The sequence below is a fragment of the Macrosteles quadrilineatus genome, unplaced genomic scaffold (assembly GCF_028750875.1).
Source record: "Macrosteles quadrilineatus isolate MER2022 unplaced genomic scaffold, UCM_ALF_1.0 Scaffold_6__1_contigs__length_79288215, whole genome shotgun sequence".
In the NCBI taxonomy this organism is placed as follows: domain Eukaryota; kingdom Metazoa; phylum Arthropoda; class Insecta; order Hemiptera; family Cicadellidae; genus Macrosteles; species Macrosteles quadrilineatus.
The window spans coordinates 18,596,856-18,615,701 of NW_026542599.1; the positions used below are offsets into that span (position 1 = coordinate 18,596,856).

Below are 18,846 nucleotides of genomic sequence, written 5' to 3' on the forward strand. Positions count from 1 at the left end.
GTTATTTTTTTTATTTACAAGGAACATTTTTTCAAGACTTAAAGCTGAATTTAAATTATGGTTTTTATGTGGTATGGTTAAAACGTTAAATCATTCCAATACTTAAAAAACTATAACTAAAACATACTGTTGCTTGTAATTTTTAAATGTAAAGCCACACCTGACAAATAATGTTGCCTTAAACACGTTTGGGAATATAATTAACATTTAAAATGAGTGCATTAATTACTTAAACACATTTATTTTACTAACGATATCATATTGTAATATAAAACAAGTATGTGACTTGTTGGATCAGAGTTTAATTTTACATTCCACAAATATCTGCCGTTTGAATAATGATCACATTATCTTTAAGATATTAAAACGTATGCTTAGTTTGTTCTTAATTATTCATAGAACTCAAAACTCCCTCATAATTGCCAAATTGAAAATATTAAGCGTAACCAACAAAGCATTTTAAATTTTTCTTTAGTCTACAAGAAATAAAAACAAGTTTTCTCATTAAACATCAATCTTTTGTAAACAAAGGGGTAATTAAAACTGAAACAATAGAGATTATGAAAGCAGCTTAAATGGCTCATTGATAAAGAATTGTTTACTTCCCTCCTTATTCCTGTAATTTATCTATACACTTCCTAACACAACAAATATTACAACTATTGTATATGTTAGACCTTAAATTTGATAGTTATTAGGCCTATTCATTCCCTCGTCTTCAACATGACATAAAAATAATTGTTGGTTTCTATTACTTTGTGTTTACTCTGTGTGTTACTTTTGTTTACTTTGTTATTACTTTCAAAATAATTGTTGGTTTCTATTACTTTGTGTAATAGAAACCAACAATTATTTTGATGATATATATAGCTACGGAGCAAGCTCAGTACAAATTTGTACAACGCTTGTACAAAGCATAGCTAGAAAACATGTGACATCGCCTCAAAGGTTCAAAGAAACTATTTCAAGAATCGTTCAACATCAATAAATTGTATATTAAATACCTTTACCGTAAACAAATTTTAATATGAAATTCTCTACTTTTTGGGAATGCATTATAATTTTATATTGTACTAAATTTAAGGAACGTTTTTGTATAAATTTTACTGGTACACCACAAAAGAATCTTTTCAATGATAATGACCATTTTAAATAGAGATTTACTACTGTAACTTTCAACATTCGTATGTGTTAGGAGTTTTCTCTGGTAACAGGCCTAATTGATGTACAGCAATGTTGCTCTGCTTGCTTCTGGTTTCAATATAACTCAGATATGTTTATCAAAAACATACACAAATGTAAAAGGTTACAAACATGCATATTGGTCACGTGAAATAGCACTTTTGTTTACATGTGTCTATGGTACTGTGATAGAAAATATTCCCAGCTGTTGTTGGACATTGATATTTTATTTGTTTATGTTGAATGTTTGTAATCATTATTTCATTCTCTAGATTTAACTCTTACTTATGAATTCCATTACTTGAATTGTGTTAAATAAAGCCTACTCATTCAAGGCAAACAATCTTTATTCTTCAACAATTTATTTAACACAATATCTGCAATCATGGAAAAACATTATGCTCCAGCAAAACTTTCAATAGATCCAAACTCTTCAACAGCAGCAATGGAATGGAATCACTGGCTCAGGACATTTACAAATTTTATTGAAGTGACAAAAGCAAATGAATCTGAGAAATTGAAACTTCTAATCAACTATGTGGTGCCTTCAGTATATACTTATATCAGTGAATGTTTGAATTTTAAAGATGCAATTGGTAATCTTCAAAATCTATATTGTAAGCCAGTGAACGAAGTATTTGCTCGCCATAAGTTATCTACTCGTCAGCAACAACCAGGAGAATCAGTTGACCAATATCTAGAAGCTTTAAAGATACTCAGCAAAGACTGTAATTTTAAAGCTACTTCTGCAGAAGAAAATAGAGATGACTGCATTATAGATGCATTTGTAAATGGTCTGATTGCTCCACACATTCGCTAGAGACTGCTAGAGAACTTTAAGCTGCCTCTTCAAGATGCTTATGAACAGGCCCGTTGTTTGGAAAGTGCACAACGACAAGCCCTCCTATATCAACCCAGCTCAAATCTCAATTCAGTTTTAAAACAAGAAAACTCAATCGTTCAAGACGATGATACAAATAATCCAACCATAGCCGCTACTTCTGGGAGTAATAATAGATGTTTCTTCTGTGGATTCAATAGACATCCAAGAAATGACTGTCCCGCAAGAAATTCTTACTGTAAAGGTTGTGGTAAAAAGGGTCACTTTGTTAAGGTATGTAAGTCTTCCTCTCAAATAGATAAATCAAGTTTTGGTCAAAACTCAAAAATTAAACATACAACTTCATCTGTCATAAGCCACATAAGTTGTTCTTCAAGTTATCCCCTAGGTCTTTCAAAAGCTATTGTCCCAGTTAATGTAAATGGTAAAGCAGCTCAAGCCCTAATTGACACTGGTAGTACCACTAGTTTCCTGAGTAGTGACTTAGTAAATCAGCTGAAAATAAAAACCTATCCTTCTAAAATCAGTCAAGTATCAATGGCGGCTTCTGAGTTAACTTCTAAAACTAAAGGTGAATGCAAAGTTAATTTGAAGATTCTTGGTAACTCATACAAAAATGTGATTTTGTGCATTTTACCCAACCTCTGTTGTGATTTGATAATAGGTCATGATTTACTCAGTCGCCATTCTAAATTAGAACTCACATTAGGCGGACCCGAATCTCCTCTTGCTATAGTATCTGTAGCTGCTGCAAATGTACCACAAGCTTCACTATTTGAGCATATTTCACATGATTGTCACCCTATTTCTGTGAAATCTCGCCGTCATACAGTAACAGATTATCAGTTTATTTCAGAAGAAATTCGCTCACTATTGCATGAAGGGGTAATAGAACCAAGTATATCTCCATGGAGAGCTCAAGCTTTTGTTACCAGCTCCGAAAACCATAAGAAGCGTATGGTAATAGACTACTCTAACACTATAAACAGATTTACAAGTCTCGATGCTTATCAAATCCCAAATCTTGAAGAAATTGTCAATAAAGTTGCTAACTATGAAGTGTTTAGTGCCATTGATTTAAAAAGCGCTTACCATCAAATACCGATCAAGGCTGAAGATAAGCCTTTTACAGCTTTTGAAGCATGTGGTCAGCTGTATCAATTTACCAGAATTCCTTTTGGGGTGACAAATAGAGTTGCTGCATTCCAGAGAGTTATTGATGGCATAATCAGGGCAGAAAATCTTAATGACACATTTGCTTATTTAGATGACATAACAGTATGTGGTAAAACACAAGAGGAGCATGATAGGAACCTAAACAGGCTGATGAACGCTGCTAGCAAGTATAACTTGACTATTAATGAAAATAAATGTTCTTTTTCAATGAAATCTATTAGTCTCCTTGGATATACAATAAGCAACAAAACCATTAAGCCAGATTCTGATCGGCTTTTACCTCTAAAGAATTTCCCCTTGCCCACAAACGCATAATCCCTAAGAAGGGCAGTAGGAATGTTTTCCCATTTCTCAAGATATGTCCCACGATTTTCTGAAAAGATTAAAGTTCTGACAACCAGCTCTTTCCCTTTATCCGCAACGGCTATAAAGGCATTTAATGAACTGAAACAAGAGATTGAAAATGCCTCAATGAGTCCCATAAATCCTGATCTACCCTTCACTGTTGAGACTGATGCATCTGACACTGTAATAGCAGCAACACTGACCCAGGAAGGAAAACCTGTAGCCTTTTTCTCAAGAGGTCTGTCTCATAGTGAACTAAAGCACAGTTCGGTTGAAAAGGAAGCATATGCAATCGTGGAGTCAGTACGAAAATGGAGACACTATTTGCTAGGCAGACATTTCAAACTAATAACAGACCAGAAGTCTGTCTCTTTCATGTTCAACTCTAAGATATCGGGGAAAATTAAGAATGACAAAATCATGAGGTGGAGACTAGAACTATCAAGCTATAGTTATGATATTGTTTATAGACCTGGTAAACTGAATGTAGCTGCTGACTCTCTATCACGAGTGTGCTCGATGAGCGACAAAATGAACAGACTTCATCAATATCATGAAAGAATGTGTCATCCTGGTGAAACTCGTATGTATCATTGGATAAGAAGCAAAAATTTACCATACTCCCTTGATGAGGTAAGAAGAATGACTGCTTCCTGTAAGGTATGTTCTGAAGTAAAACCAAGATTCTTCAAACATGATGGAAAATTAATAAAAGCAACATCACCGTTTGAACGTCTTAGCCTGGATTTTAAGGGTCCTCTTCCCTCTTCTACAAGAAATCGGTATATGCTAACAATCATTGATGAGTACTCACGATTTCCATTTGCGTACCCCTGTCCTGATATGTCCTCTTCGACTGTTATTTGCAAACTGAAACAGTTATTTTCATTGTTCGGTACTCCTAGCTACATTCACTCCGATCAGGGATCTTCTTTTCTTTCAAAAGAACTAAAGGAGTTTCTCGCTTTAAACGACATTGCTTCTAGTCGGACTACTGCTTACAACCCTCAGTGTAATGGCCAGGTTGAGAGATATAATGGTATAATCTGGAGAACAGTAGAACTTGCCCTTAAGAACTATCAACTTGACGTGACAAAGTGGGAATTAGTTCTGGATGAAGCTCTTCACTCTATCGGATCCTTGCTTTGTACTGCCACGAATTTTACGCCACATGAACGAATGTTTGGACATCCCAGAAGATCACAAAATGGTGTTTCCACACCAACCTGGTTGATGACTCCTGGAAAAGTGTTGATGAGACGTCCTATCAGAAACTCTAAGTATGAACCAATAGTGCAGGAGGTGACATTGCTGGAAGGAAACTCTGATTACGCTCATGTACGATTGCCAGATGGGCGTGAGACAACAGTGTCTACACGCAACTTAGCTCCTTGTGGAAAACAAGCTGAGAGAACAGATTTTGATGATGAATCAACACCGGAGAACCACACAATGGAACTTAATAGCGATGTAAACTTAGTAGACGAGACCCAGGATGTGTCTCATCCCGATGCAGAGGTGATAGAAGAATCTGCAACTCAAGAGCCTCTGCAAACCTTAAGGACTGATGAAACACAATCACAGAGACGAAGCTCAAGACAGAAGAAACTACCTTCTCACCTTAAAGACTTTAAATTATATTAGCGGGGAAGAATGTGATTGAAAATATTCCCAGCTGTTGTTAAACATTGTTATTTTATTTGTTTATGTTGAATGTTTGTAATCATTATTTCATTCTCTAGATTTAACTCTTACTTATGAATTCCATTACTTGAATTGTGTTAAATAAAGTCTACTCATTCAAGGCAAACAATCTTTATTCTTCAACAGGTACAAATTACCATTTAGAAAAAAGCTGATTGATAACAAAATTAATGACAATGTACCTCGTAAAAAATATTTAGGTAAAACTACTTTATTATGCACTTTACCACTTGAAAGTGCTCATATATTTCACCCACTCTTTTTGAAATGGTAGTAGCTAAGATTCACTTACTTCTCCCTGTATACTGTAGAGCAACCCTCAAGAGCCGTCTGGTAATGTGATTTCGTCGTCCGTTCCCACACTAATGATCCTTGATTTACCATATTACACATAGGAAATTTGGTTAATTGAGTTTATTCATGTTAGTTAGTGAATAGTAAGTGGTTGTATCGGGAAACTCTACGAATGGAATTAAAAATGAATCATATATTATGTAAATGTATTATGGAAAGCAAATAATAGATACGTCTTATAACACTTAAAACATATATTTACGCTTATACTGTTACTCATATGACGGAAAAAAATGGTAAGTGGTGATCGATTTCAATTGGACACTCCAATTATCATCAGACCCAATAGGCAAATGATAATTGAGTCTGATGATAATTGGAGTGGCCAATCGAAATCTATCACCACTTACCATCTTTTTTGTATATTTACTGTCATGTAACCAACACGACCGTAACCAAGCGTTTTTAACCATCGCTAAGATAATATTATTGAATATGTTTTAAGTGTTATGAGACGTATCTTTTCTTTACTTTCCGTAAATTTAATAGCCCGTACAATCCTGATCAAGAAGTCATTTAAATGTATTATGTATGTGTTAAAAAAGTTTGCATTAGTTTTCATTTCATTCCTATTATATTATTTGAATGAAAATTAAAACCTAACTAATACGATGAAAATTGATATGATAAACATGTCAACAATTATTTAACACTGTAATATTTAAATTTCAGTTCCAATACAATTATTATAGCTTAAACGGAAAGCTTTAGTTAAAGCATAAAAGAAGGAGAGTTTTTTTTTATCATTATTAATAATTGGTGTGAGCTGTGCTACTTTCCCATAACATTATAGTTCAAAAAATATATGAAACTAAAAAAATACAATAGCAGAAATAAACAGTGTCTCATATGAGCTCATTGCCACTCTAATATGATCGTAGATCCATCAAATTAAGATAAAATGAAAAACCTCATCAACCATCATCATTTACTAGAGTGGAACCGTCTAACACTCAACGAACATGTAAGACAATAATAGTCGAGCGGTGTTTGCATGGGTCTATAGACCCTTCAGTTGCTTCCCAGATTCAATGGTGCATTGTTCCCTTTCTGTAAAAGCACTCACGCACTATCTTACATGAAATAGCAATTAAGGAACTTCTTATCATATATTGTTGGTATTAAATCATTAAAAAATCGTAGATAGAATTTAAGACCATAGTTGCAAATCATATTTTATCAGAAATGCAATGTATTTGTCTCCTAAAAATAGTTGTACCATTGCTAAGATAATTATTGAATTTACGATTGTAGTCCCTCTTAAGGAGTTCTCCAAGTGGATTAGTTAAAGTCCAATTAACGTGAATTAATGAAATGTCTTAATTCCTTCTAATCCTTATTTCCTGATAACTTTACTCGGTAGTTAACATTTCTTTAAATATAATTTTTTTAAGAAAGCATTATATTTTTAAATGAATAACAACTTTTTTAAAGTATAAATGAAATTTTTATTGCCAAAAAAGGATTTTTTTAAACACAGATTCAACTAAATCTTGATTTAAAAATATATATTTTATCATGTTTAATGTAGTGTTTTATTAGTAATCTTTGTTACATTTAGATATGAAAACCAAGTTATGTTTATATTTCAATTGCATTATAATTGAAATGATTGGTTTCACTACAGAGTTTAAACACCAGTTATTTGTAATTATAACTTACAATTTAACAACAACAAAAAAAACGCAAAATACTATCAAGGGAAAAAATATTAATTGATATAATTTAAATTAAACATTGACATAACTTTTAGGAAAAGGGTCAACATTGTTTTGCTTATACAGATGACTTGATAGCTTGAGTTGAATGTAAAATCACTTAAAAAGCCCTCTACTCTGTTAAACGTAGACCTTGATTGACTGTCACATTTATTCAACTCAGGTCAACAAAGATGCTAAATTTAATTTTTTTATGACTTTTTTAAGATTTTAATGAGTTGCCAATTTAGTTTTTTGCCTTAGCCTTCACGGCTTACACCGTTCCTATTCCATAACCTGTCAAAGTCTAGCTTAGGATTTCGAAGAATACCTTTGACTAACAAGAGAAAACATAAATAATTAATTTCACCCTCCGTCATGATGACTGTGTCCACCATCATCAATCCTACATTGTGTTAAGTCTTTATACAGGTACGTTCCTAACGTTTGCATCGGGAAAACTTTTTTCCACGTTGTCAAGGGTTTCCAGTAGTAGGAACAATTCATTAAAATACTATAACTATAACATAATAACAAGAACAAGTTGTTACAAGATGTGCACAACCAATAAGTAGTTGTAGGGATTCGGTGCGGGATGAACAGGTTCAATTCCCGGCACACCCACAAAACTCTAATATTTTTGGACCACTTTTTAATGCGTTTAAGCTAGCTATTGCTTTAATTAAAATGCCACTAGGTAGAAACAGTAATACTTTTGTCTTGTATTTTATGTTACAGAATTGTTTGGATTTCTAGAAACAACCTTACTAATAATATTGTAAAGAACTATTGAAGAAACATTGTTATACTGCATAGTTGGTAGTTTATAAGTTTATTGATGCCAAGCCACAGTGCAGCTTCATGTTGCAGTCAAGTTGTTTGTTGTATCAGTTGGTTAAGTTTGCTTTAGTTGAATGTTAAAGCGAACGGAAACTATCTAGTTCTAGCTAACTACAAACTCTAGGAATGTAACTCGTCTTGTGGCCACAAACTAACTTGAGCAACAAAACTATTTGTTTGTATCAATAAAATGTATTTTAGAATATTTACAAGCGTAATTTCGTTTGATGTTTAAAGATTTGGGATATAATGAATATTTGACTAGAATCGCTTTTAGTTTTAGTTTTATTAACTTTAAAAATTTTCTGCTAAGGGGTGATGTGTATTAATAATTTATTTTGTTTTTAAAATCTTTACCTAAGCGCATTCCACACCATTATCAATAAGTCAATAAGTTATTTATTAGGCCAGACCAACAATTAATTACATACATTAACCAAGTCAAATTAATTCTCGATCAATCATTACCGATTTAAATTTACCATATGAATCCAATGTACTATCCAATAATTATGTGATTTCAGATTAATTATTAGACCGTCGAAAATGGCTTACCAACATTACTTTTGAGACCAAAACATTTCAAACATGTTTATTTTAGGTTTACTATCAAGTTATTACATATTATTACCATTAAGCATAAAATGTGTAATGTGTTGAAACAGTGATTCGTTAAGATACTTTTAATCAAGATAATTGTTGGTATACATTTCTTAAACACTGCTAAAATAAGGCATTAAGAAAATAAATATGTACCATAATTTCTTCTTTAAGCTAGATATATTTTTCACACGCTGTTCATCTAAAAATCTGTTATACTCTCTGAATACATAAATACACATTACATCTTAACTATTTAAACACACTTTTTTAAATCTACTGCTCAGTGATATTATTTTAATAAAATGAGTTTGAGGATAGCTCAATTATATCCCTAAATATATTTTAGCTTGAGGGTTCATCAGCCCAATATTTGCAATAAATCAACGATATCCAAGATCATAATGGCCTGCTGGTGTTTAACTGACCACATACTGGCCAAAATGGACATTATTTACTACAGATACATGAACTGACCAATTGACATTAAAAATAAATTTACATTATATGGTACACAAAATGTTACAGGCCTATAATTACTTAATATTTTGAATATTTCGTCATTGAAACCTAACCAATCAGTAATATAAAAATACTTATAAATCGGAAAATGTTGATAACTCAACAGTTAAAAGAGATACGGATAAGATGAAAACAATATAATAAGATATCAAATGTAATCGTATTATAAAAAACTACGATTTAAAAATCTGTTGGTATTATTTTGTATTAATAATGATATGAATTTGATTGAGGTATGTTAAATTGATAAATTAAATTAATAATCCTTTATAGGATGTTTGCCCGCCTCACTCAGGCAATTGATTAAATTCTGACCATCAACTAATATAACTAATTAGGGAAATAGCTCACATCAATGTACAAGTAGCCATTACTAACAATGATTATAATTGCCTCGATCAAACGCATTGCGGTATGCAACTGTAATCATTGTAACGTGAATAACCTAAATAGTAATATGACTATCCTTAATTAAATAATATTAGTTTGGCCTTTAGTAACATTTTGTAATGACAATATATTTATATGGAACTTTTTTTTAAATTAAGTAATATTTTTATTTTTAAAAACTGTACTATTAAATTTTACTATCCTCTGTTTGGCTAAATAATGATTTTTTAGGTTATGTCATGATTTACCAAGTTAAAGTTAAAGTTTCAAAGATTCAAAGTAAAATATAATATACATTTATTACATAAAAAATTCTTATTTTACACATTTTCCATTCTATGTCTATAAAAATTATACTTCAATATCTTAAAGAAAGATTTTTAGGGATATTAATTCATTGTCTGGGTGGACTAGTGGTTATAATGCTCACCTTAAAATCTGAAGTTCACTAGTTCGATTACGAATGAACTAGTTAAAGGGCCGAAAAGTCATTTGCCTTTGGCCTTTCTGTTATTAAATAATAAAAAAAAAATTTAAGGCTTAGCATGTCCCTGTTTAAAATGAAGAAAAATTTCAAAAATGTAAATATAGACAAACAATATTAAATTAAATGTTAAGCTTCGTAACTAAAAATACAGTGTTATGTTATTAAAATATAGTCCTTATATTCTTGTTTACTGTATTAACTTATAAGTATTTAACATGAACTATCATTTAAAAAAATATGTTAAAATAATTGTTATTATCTATTGAATATTTGCAATTATTTTTTATAGTCAAAAAGTTAGTTTTAAAAACTAAAACCCTAAAAAATAAATGTTTTTACACTGTAAAGTTTGTTTTGTTTTCCATTAAACTACGATCTTATACTAACAAAGCTGTAAAGAAAAACAAAAACAATGAAAATTATGAAAACTGGTTTAAAGTCAAATCCTGGAAGAGTGGTTAATTATTCGACCTATTTTATTTAAATATTTATCATTATCACCTTTTCTAAAACATACAATACTTTTTATTTTCTAACATTTTTTTTTTCAGAAAGTGGCTAGATTAAAACGTTAAATGTTTAAAGACATTTTTTCTATAAAAATATCGCGTTTTCCTTGTACATATTCCTATAGTAAAGAAAGTTTTGTCTATAATAAAACGTGAAATACCTTTAGGTCAAACTTTAAACCCTTTTTTTATTACAGATAAAAAATGCATTATGGGCCGTTCGGGTCTAGGGTGTAATTTACCCTAGTGCGTAGGACACTCGCCCACTAAAATCCTATTCGGAAACTTTTATTTTGTGTTTGGAGTATTTCATTTATCACACTGCTACTAAGTAGGTCAAAACTTATCAACAGTAATTTTAGTTACCATGTGACATTAACAAGGAATGAACATTTAAGCTTCGTCATAAACAAGATAAGACATGTAAATATGTATAATATTAATTCAGAACATACTGAAGGGAAGGAGTTTATAGGAATAACATTGTTTGTAGTGATTGTACGCAACTGAACTTGCATAAGAAATTCAGTCCAAACCAAAACACAACTTACCATCAAACTGTTATTTTTACGTTGAAAGGTAAGGTGTTGATCATATATTCTCACAACACCCTTGAGAACATCGTTACCACAGCCCTGAGGTAAGCAATGTAATATGGATTTACTTTGCATGCATTTGTCTCATACAAGTTTCTTATGGTTATTTTAATATTATAAAAATTCTTATAGCTTAAAAGTATAAGTAACTCTTAAAAATGTGTCTCAGTCCCAGTGAAACGATTTAAATTAGTTCAACAGGTTTATGTTTTTTTTTTTTTTTTTTTTTTTTTTTTTTTATCTGCATGTATATTCTTTCCAATAATACAATACTAATTTCATAACCCGAAAAAACAAAAGTACGTCAAAGAACACTTGTAATAATATATTTACAATTATAATGTTGACTACGACGTTAAATACATAAGATAATAAATTGTAATCGATTCTGATCGGACACTCCAATCATCATCAGACCCGCAAGGCAAATGAATTTGAAAAATATAAGAAATTAATTAGCCTTTTGGGTCTAATGATGATTGGAGTTTGCATTCGCAATCTACCACCACTTTTCATCTTTTATGTTTATTAACCGTCTTGTGAGTAAACAGTATAAGCGTAAATTTATTTTTATAAGTGTTATTAGACGTATATCTTTGTGTTTTTTGGGTAGTTTAAAAACAAGTACGATATTAATTAAGAAGGTATTCACTAAATGTATGGGTAGTGTTAAACTATTTCGATATTAAAGAAAATTTGTTAAGGCATTATTTAATTTTCAAACCAATATCTTCTGTATTGTATTGTATGGATGGGGATGTATTGTGAAGCCTATCATACGTAATATCACAGCTTAGTACAAGAGTACATAGAAATCTCAGTATTGAATTCTTTTGTGGAAGTCTCGTACATTGTTATTACTTTCGGAGCTGAAAATAATCTGTACTTACAGTTCAATATGTTTCGGAACGTATAAATCTATCTGTGTAGTACAATGTGTTGTGTTGATAAAATCATAAGTCGCAAGATAAAAATGTGTTTAAAAACACCGTTTGCTTTTTAATTAAAAGCTCAGAAACAACCAGATTGTGGGAAAATTCTATTTGATATACACTCAAAGAAAAACATATTTAATAACTAAATAAGAGCGTATTTTTTTTAAGGATGCAAATAGCTTATTGTTTCCCAATATTTATGACCTAATCATTTATAAATGGTTAAAAAACTAAGCAAATGTAGTTGAATTTGAAAAAATAACGATTAATCATTAATAAATATTTTTATCACACATTAGCGTTTTACGTTTCTTAATGTGTCAGCTGTATTAGTTATGGCAAAAATTACCATTAAAAGTGTCTTATTAGCAAATAATCGTGATTGGGACCTATAGGGATCTATCTTAATGAGTACCTAGAGCAAAAATGTAACTTTTCGTAATTAAATCTAGGAATTCAAGTCATTTAATTAATTTATTTACTTATAAAAAAAACTAAACATTTTTCAGAAAAACTACAATGATACCATCTATGGTAACAGTTATTCAGTCAACTACAGTAATTCAGACAATTGATTCAACCAAGCAGACGACAGGCACTGTTGAACCCTGGGGAAATTTGTAGAACTGTCCTTCAACTAAATAAATGTGGTAGCTGTGCTTAACTTTGATTTAACGAAACCACTTTTTTTTATTAAAGACCGTTTATACTGTGCAAAATAATATGTGTAAATCAAACGGATTATGTTGTAATGAAGAATGCATAATTTTAATGTAATTGTATTGTTTTAAAGTGCTAACAGAATACATCATTTTTACAAAATACTAGATTTTGTAAACCATAATTTAATAAGATTTCGAAATAATGATGACGTGGAATACTATTTTTTAATGTACAGATTAGGGTTAAAACGAACAAAGCCTAATAATAATATTTAATATATTATTAGAATTAAGTTATGCTGCTATTATATACCCAGCTGCTTAGAATTATTACATTTTGTCAGAAAATGATGTACAGTATCACATCATAATCTAACTAAGCGGAATATACTTCATATTAATGAAATATTCTTGCATAAAACCCTTGAAAAACAGTAAACTATTTCCCTTATACATTTCAAACTTGTTACCAACATCTATTAGTTCTAATTATAAACTTAGAATTCCGGGAAGGTTTTTAATCATATGAGGTTAAAAGAATTAACTTAAGTTAGTTATGCATTATAGTTAATTAACCGTTTGCAAATTTATCTTTTATACGTCAAAGTTTAAAGGACAATTAATTAATGAATAAGTGTTTGGTAACGTGTATTTTTTTTTATAAAAAAACCCTACTATTAAGAAATCTATAAGCATACCTATATTTTTATATCCAGAAATTTATTCTATTCAGCAACAATTTCTCTATAAACTTATTAAAACGCACGTGCATATAAATGTTAACATATTTGTCACTTTTCCTTATTCTAAAACAGTTTTTTTTTCATATTTATAAACGGCCTTGCTATAACAAATTAGTTGGGATTCAGTTGACGTAGGATGACAGTGTTTTTAATCAAGCTATTCAAATACACTTTCATTATGCTTATATGTTTTGAGTTTTCTGAAGTAATGAACCTAACTACTACACTACAGTGTTTATTCGCATTAATTTGGTTTGAGGATAACTGAGATTTGTTTACATAAAATGTTTATAAATAAATAAAAATACGTTTAATATGATAGTTTTCACCTTACTACTCTAAAACATAACAATAAACAATACTGTTCTAATATCATCATACATCCGTTATATATTCCTACCGACTAAAGGACTTAAAAATTACTCACAACATATACTTATAAGATACTTGATTGATTTTTTGACATATGTCCAATCATAATCAGCTGGTGTCAAAAGTTGATTACAGTTATTAAAGTACAGTAGCTCGTAATTAAACCTAATTTGATTGAGCAGGTGGAAAACAGATGTTTTCCTGAATAATTTGATGTGTGTAAGGTCTATCAAAACAATCTATTGTGGCGAAATTTATATATTTATATGACGGATAAGATATAAAATTTTACTTTGTTAGAAACCAACTACGATCAATTCCGAACAGTATCAAAATGTAATTGTATTAAAATGTGGTTTCACCTCTCTTTAGCAAAGTAGTGGCTAAGATTCACTTACTTCTCCCCGTAGACTGTAGACCAACCCACAAGAGCCGTATGATAATGTGATTTCGTCGTCCGTTAGTCCCCCACTAATGATCCTTGATTGTACAATGTTACACACAGGATATTAAATTACTACACAATCTATGATAAATCCTTAAAATTTGAATTTTAACTATTAATTACATTTCTATTTGATTTAATTGATCACACCCATGTATAATGTAAACTATCATCATATTTTATATTGATACAGTTCTTACAATTAATTTATTGCATAGTAAAAAACAACAACATAAAGTTTACAAGATACATGGTCGTTCATTTGTCCTTAACATTAACCTTTAAAATACATAATCGACATTTTTGATGGAATACTCTAATCGTGACGATTGAACTGATTAAAAATGTTACCGCTTGGTTTTTTAAAGGTTTTTTTTTCTTTGGGGACCCGTTTTCAAATTCTAAATCACGATTATTGACAACTATATAATGATCAACCAAATGGTTAGAGGCCCACCTTTGTGCATCCACTGAATCAGTAAAAATGTTGGGTTCCTCTGAAAATAATATATATTCTTTATTTTAAGAGAAGCTTTCTCTTTGCACAAACCCACTTAACTATATATTTTTAATAGTAGGTGATTTAGGATCGTTATATTCACAAACATTTTCCATTTGTTTTGAACAGTGTTTCCAATTTTCAATATTACAGGGTGTCCCGTAAGTAAACAGTCATACTTCAAAAAATGCAACAGCTTTTTTGTATTATATATTGTATTTTATAAATAAACATATTTTATCCGTTGGTTCAGCTGCACGGACTTTACTTAGCTTGGCATGTATTTTATGGTAGATGTTCAAAATTAACAGTTTAAATTATTTTGCTAATAAAACTCATGTTCTTTTCATTACATTTATTTTTAAACCAATAAACCAGCTGACCAAATTATTATTAAATTAGACTGAATCATTGTTCCATTGCATACTAAATATTCATTCAGCTTAAAATATTATACTATAACAAAACTATTTAACATTTCTCCGGGCCACAACATTTTAAACATTAAGTTTTACATATTTGTTGGTAGGTCTTCTGAAAATTCCTTTATTTAGTTCAGACGTCGACAATCTTGACTTTGCCACTTTTGCCAGGATAGGTAGCTTCTTTAACCTTTTGACAACATGCCTCTTGAATCTGTGTTCCTCGTCTCCTTGAGTATAGAAAGTTGCTTCTGAACTTGGTGAAGGTTACTAGTCTTGAAATCGTACTTTCCGTCCGGCTGACCAAAGAACTGTCTGTCCGTCTCAACCCATTTGTAAGCTTTCAAGAAGTCATTCAGCGTATTCTTAGCACTGCCAGAGTCTGACTTCAGTTTAGTGATCTTGTGCTGCAACTCTATCATTTTCCGCAGCATCTCACTTTCCTTCTCTAATGCTGCTTTGTCTTTCTGTGTTACTGTATTTTCATTGTTCACTTTTGACAAAATATTTTTCTGATCCATTACTTGCTTATGGAGCGTCTTAACATCTGTATGAGCTTGATTTGCTTGCCCGGTTTGTTCTTCAAGCTCTTTATTATTCAGTTGTTCATTGGTAGCCACACATTTTTCGATTTCTTGCTGTTCGTTTTCAATGCTCTTTACCAATTCTTCAATTTCTGACCTTGACGTTACAGACTCCTGCTCTTTTTCCTTCCACTTATTTCTGCTTTCCTCTGCCTTTTTCTGTAATAGTTTATTTTCTTGTTCTGCAGATTTTAATTCTTTTCCTCTTGGTTTTTTTACATCTTTTACTTTAGCTTCCAGCTGCTTAACCTTTTTTGAAAACTTCTTTTCTTTTTTCTTGCACTCACTGACTCTCATGAACAATTGTATCCTGGTCTTCGCCATTTCTACGTCTGCTTGTCTGATCTCTAGCCTTTGGTTCAGGGAGTAGTGCTTGTCAGCGTCCTTATGAATTGTCCAGATCTTCTGGTCGATGTTTGCATATTCTGTCTCAAGCTGGGACGAAGCCTTCTGACTCTCTGTGTACTCTAAAATTTTCATAAACACTGATCCTCCTCTTTTAGGTGCATCTTCAGATAACATTCCGCCAGGTTCAGCGAGGTTTCTGTCCAAAGTGATACATTTCTCCCTGCTACAGTTGTGGTATGTAATCTTGGTGGCAGTAGACATCTGGTCACACTCAGACACTTGACCAAAGATCCACTTTATCACTGGCTGACTTAACGCAGTACAGCACTTGCCTGTACCAACCAGGCTCTGAGCTGTATCGTAATCCTCCCTTAGACTATTCTCCAGTTTCTTCTCAGAATTGGTTTGATGGACATAAATTGAATAAGATGATGAGCAGACAGCTCCGAAATTCAATAATGCCATGCACCACTCTTCTACTCTTCCACTTTCTTTATTTACATCGTACTTTAGGAATTGCTTGCATTCTGTCAATGTATGGTCTTGTTTTTTGCAGCAAATACATATACGTTTTTTAAACTTCTTGTCACCTTCATGTTGTACTAATACAAAGTTCTTGGAGTTTGATTCATTTCTTGATGACATATTTTTAAAGTTTCCACTAGTAGATGTACTGGGAGTACATATAATTGCTGCATCCGCCACAGAAGAGAGCCACGTCGAAAAGCTGTCGAGGCCAATTGGTTGTTTCAATTGAGACTGTGGTGAAGTGACAAACATTCCCCAGTTGAGCTTCATGTTGGTGGACAGTTTTTCTGTGAGCTCTTCCATAAGTTGTGGGTTAAACAAGTAGTGGTCAGCTTCAAGGGTTTAACCGTAATTACTAAGTTCCTTACCATGTCACTAAAAGCCACCAAAGTGTCAGGCTTGTAGTCCTTAGTTGGTGGTCGACCTTTCACGCTTGCTATGAGATTTTTAATAATTATATCTGGTCTTCCGAAACGCCGTTCCAACAAATTAACAATTTCTGGTACGTTCTCAGGATATATCAACAGTGCTGATATAATTTCTTTAGCTTTTCCAGTAATACACTTCTGAAGTCTTTGAAGATTCTCCAAATCAGTGTAGTCATTAATTTCAGTAGATCGCCTGTATTCAGCTATCCAAGCGGGCCATTGGTCTAGATCTCCGCTGAAATTAGGTAGAGCTGACAATATTCTCGCCGGCATCTTCTCTCTAAATATCATTTTATCAGGTTGACAATCTCGAGGGAAACACGAAACATCTCGAGGAATTCTCCTTCCTTCGCTGAAAGCTACAGTCCTTGCTTCTCGAGGATTTTCACAGTTTTCTTCTCGAGGCTGGAAACTAGACTGTACTTCGTGATGCGGCAAGGATACCTCCTGCTGTACACTCTTCATAATATTTACTGGAACATTACTACAAGGCTTAAAAACGTTATTTTTATTAATGTCAGCTTTAGCTTGATCCTTTGTCTGCATCCACTTTTCAACAGCTTCCTTTGTGGGCAACGGTCGTGGAAGAGAAGAAATTGAAGTCCTAGATGATCTGCTACTGACTCTTGACGATCCCCTGCTAAGCGATGACAGTCTGTCTTCAAGTAGCTTCTTCTTCATTTCTATTTCCTTCCGCTTGGCTTCTTCCTCCACTCGGGCAAGTCTTTCATCAGCTGCTGCTATTTTTACTGCTGCCTCTGCCTCTGCTTTCTCCGCCGCCGCCTTTGCTTTAGCACATGATACAACAAGGGACGTTTCTTCTTCCTGTATCTTAATCAATTCGTCCATAACCTCTAAAACACTTTCATTCCTACTCCTACTTGAGCTAGTTTTATGAGATCTTACCGACAAAGGAATATGCTTATCACTTACTGCCTCATTATTTTTACCATCAAAATCTTGAGATTTTATAGCAGACTTCTTGACTTTGGACCTTGTAAATGCTCCAGTAGTCGACATTTAGTTGATTCGCAAAAGTTTCGGCACCAATGTTCAAAATTAACAGTTTAAATTATTTTGCTAATAAAACTCATGTTCTTTTCATTACATTTATTTTTAAACCAATAAACCAGCTGACCAAATTATTATTAAATTAGTCTGAATCATTGTTCCATTGCATACTAAATATTCATTCAGCTTAAAATATTATACTATAACAAAACTATTTAACAGTAGAAGAGACATATTTTACGCCAAAACATATGTGTTCCAATAAAAAATAATAAGGTGAACATTTAAATTTTTATATTTGTTTTTTTTTTTATGGGAGGTAAGCAAGCCAGTCTGCATCTGATTTAGCCTAGTTAAACATTAAAACAATCTTTACATTTTATTATTTTTTTGTTAAAGTTTAATGGAAAATTTTTAATGCTGAATCAAACTACTCTTAACATATTTTTGTCGTAAAATCTTGCTCAACATTGTTAATCTTTAATTGGTAAATGTTATTTTCTTTTGATAGGTCTACTTTACCTTAACATACATAAGTTACTATGTGTTAAAAATGCCGGGTGGGAAAATAAAACTATTTTTTTAAATACCCGAAAGCAGATATCTGGTTAATGAAATTGATTTGT

General features: G+C 31.8%; 2 protein-coding genes across 2 annotated transcripts; one reads left to right on the forward strand and one right to left on the reverse strand.

Annotated features, from left to right (window-relative positions):
• The first annotated feature begins 3,603 nt into the window (after positions 1-3,603).
• LOC128997367 (uncharacterized) lies at positions 3,604-5,188 on the forward strand. Its single transcript, XM_054423004.1, has one exon. The coding sequence runs from the start codon at positions 3,671-3,673 to the stop codon at positions 5,186-5,188; it is 1,518 nt and encodes a 505-aa protein (XP_054278979.1). The 5' UTR covers positions 3,604-3,670.
• A 10,318-nt stretch (positions 5,189-15,506) lies between these two features.
• Positions 15,507-18,058, reverse strand: LOC128997368 (structural maintenance of chromosomes protein 2-like). Its single transcript, XM_054423005.1, has 2 exons — positions 17,150-18,058; positions 15,507-16,643 (listed from the first exon to the last, which is right to left on the reverse strand). The coding sequence occupies exons 1-2, from the start codon at positions 18,056-18,058 to the stop codon at positions 15,507-15,509; spliced, it is 2,046 nt and encodes a 681-aa protein (XP_054278980.1).
• Positions 18,059-18,846: the final 788 nt, after the last annotated feature.

What these genes read in the sequence shown, in the direction of transcription:
- LOC128997367 (XM_054423004.1), top strand. Translation starts at nt 3,671, where the DNA reads ATGAGTCCCATAAATCCTGATCTACCCTTCACTGTTGAGACTGATGCA.
- LOC128997368 (XM_054423005.1), bottom strand. Translation starts at nt 18,058, where the DNA reads ATGGACGAATTGATTAAGATACAGGAAGAAGAAACGTCCCTTGTTGTA. An exon ending in TGGTGGCTTTTAGTGACATG is followed by an intron (nt 16,644 to 17,149) that starts GTAAGGAACTTA and finishes AATTCTGAGAAG; the next exon opens with AAACTGGAGAATAGTCTAAG.